Source organism: Merops nubicus, unplaced genomic scaffold, assembly GCF_000691845.1.
Source record: "Merops nubicus isolate BGI_N331 unplaced genomic scaffold, ASM69184v1 scaffold40727, whole genome shotgun sequence".
NCBI classification, from domain to species: domain Eukaryota; kingdom Metazoa; phylum Chordata; class Aves; order Coraciiformes; family Meropidae; genus Merops; species Merops nubicus.
Genome location: NW_008623001.1, coordinates 1159 through 3203, shown reverse-complemented (window position 1 = coordinate 3203; position 2045 = coordinate 1159). Strand labels below are relative to the sequence as shown.

The window sequence follows — 2045 nt, the reverse complement described above, 5'->3', positions numbered from 1 at the left end:
GCGCTGGCTCCAAATGACACCGTGTGGCTCCTGAGCAGGGCCAGAGCCATGCCCTGGAGCTCTCCCCATGGGCTCTCCCTGGTGTGGGAGATGCCTGGTCCCATCCACCCAGGGATTAAAGGGGTCCTGGGGACGGCAGCGGTGGCTCTGCCAGCCACCCACACTGACAGCTTCTCTCCCTGCCCCAGGCTCGTGCCTCCATGCAGGCAGAGATGGTCCTGAAGGAAGCAGAGGCCGAGCGGCAGCGCAAGCGCATCCTGGAGCTGGAGGAGATGCAGGAGCGTCTCCAGGAGGCCCTGCAGCAGGAGGTGAAGGCACGGCAGGACGAGGAGTCCGTCAGATACGCACAGGCCAGGTAGGACCAGGGCAGCCCTGCTCCTCCTCCTCCACCAGCCCCGCTGCCAGGGCAGCAGCTGGGCCTGGGGACACGCTCCCCGGGGTGCTGGGGTGTGCTGGTGGCTTCCCAGTAGGCTGGTGTGGGGATGGGAAAGCTGGTGGATGGAGTGGCAGAGGGATGCCCTCACCTCCTGCTTTTCCTTGACAGGCTACTGGCTGAGGAAGAGGAGAAGCTGAAGCAGCTGATGAAGCTGAAAGAGGAGCAAGAGGAATATATCATCAAAACTCAGCTGGAGAAGCAGGTCCTCAAGCAGGAGATGGAGAACAAGAACAAGTGTCTGGAAGAGGCACAGAAGCAGCTGGAAGAAGTGAGAGTGAACAGGCAGCGGGTGGACCAAGACGTCATGGTGAGCATCACACTGACACCACATCCCTTCACGCTGGAGCCCCAGGGGACCTCCCAGCCCTGCCCGAGGTGCCTCCACACTGGGGAGGACCCAGAAGGTTTGGTTCTGAGCTGTGCTCACGGGATGGTTCTGTGGCTAAGGTGGGACAAGTGTGTCCTGCCCTGGAGGGACAGCGCTGGCATCCAGAGCAACGTGGGCACAGCGGGAGCGTGTGGAGGTGGGAGGACAGAGGAGGGTGGCAGCTGGGTCTCCAGGTTTACTCAGGGAAGGGAAACTCCTGGTGTGGTGGTGGGTGAGGGGCTGGCAGGTGCCAGCTCAGCCCTCTCCTCCTCGCCTGGCAGGCGGCCCAGCGGAAGCTGCGACAGGCCAGCACCAACGTCAAGCACTGGAACGTGCAGATGAACCGGCTGATGCACCCCATCAGGCCTGGAGGTGGGTGAGCAGCCACCCCACCCTCCCCTGCCCCCCTGGCACGGCCACGCTGGGGCACCAGCCAGTCCCACGGAGTCCCAGCGTGGTCAGGGTGGGAAGGGACCTCTGGAGATCACCTCGTCCAACCCCCCTGCTCCAGCAGCTCCCCCACAGCAGGGTGCCCAGGGTCACAGCCAGGCAGGTTTGGGATCTCTCCAGAGGAGACTCACAACCTCTCTTACCCATCTTTCCCACCCTCTTTGGGTGCATTGGGGGCTGGCAGGAGCCCCCACCTTTCCAAGAAGATACCCCAACATCTCTGGCAACCCCACAACCCTCTTCCTTAGCTGAAAGGTGGATTTGGACCCCAGGGGAACACTCCTCTTTCTCTGTCTGTCCCCAGACAAGCGTACGAACGTGAGTGGAGGCGGCTTTGCTGGCTACCAACCCCTCCTCTCCCGGAGAGACTCCTCCCTCAAACTCAAGCAGAAAGTGGAGGATAAAGGCAGCGACCCCCCGAGGGCCAACAGCGAGGAAAACGTCAGCAACGGTGGGAACAGCAGCCTGCCACCAACTCCAGATGTGGACACCATGGCCACAGAGCCCACCAACTAGCCCAGCAGGATGGCAGAGCCCAGCAGGGAACTGCAGGGCCCAGCACATCCCTCAGAACAGACACAGTCCATGTGGTCATCTCTGGATGGAGACGTGTGGGGACCAGCACAGAGCCTATAGGTGACCACATCTAGTGCAGAGATGCTCCCATTTCCTTCAGGGAAGGGCTGCAGCCACAGCGTGCCAGGAGGCTCAGACAGACGTTGGGGAGAAGAGCGTGGGGCCACCTCCTCGGGGCTGCTCAGGAGTGGGACCTGGACTCAGCTCTCCAGAATC

The 2045-nt window shown here is 62.2% G+C and overlaps 1 protein-coding gene across 1 annotated transcript in view; it reads left to right on the top strand.

The window, feature by feature from the left end:
• The window catches only part of LOC103777409 (differentially expressed in FDCP 6 homolog), a gene marked incomplete at its 5' end in the record, with an annotated part of 2515 nt that extends 595 nt beyond the window's left edge, over positions 1-1920 (top strand). The window contains 4 exons of the mRNA XM_008944961.1: positions 171-355; positions 545-743; positions 1085-1175; positions 1558-1920. Of these exons, the coding sequence (XP_008943209.1) occupies positions 171-355; positions 545-743; positions 1085-1175; positions 1558-1769 (687 nt within the window). The remainder of the gene's footprint in view (positions 1-170; positions 356-544; positions 744-1084; positions 1176-1557) is intronic.
• Positions 1921-2045: the final 125 nt, after the last annotated feature.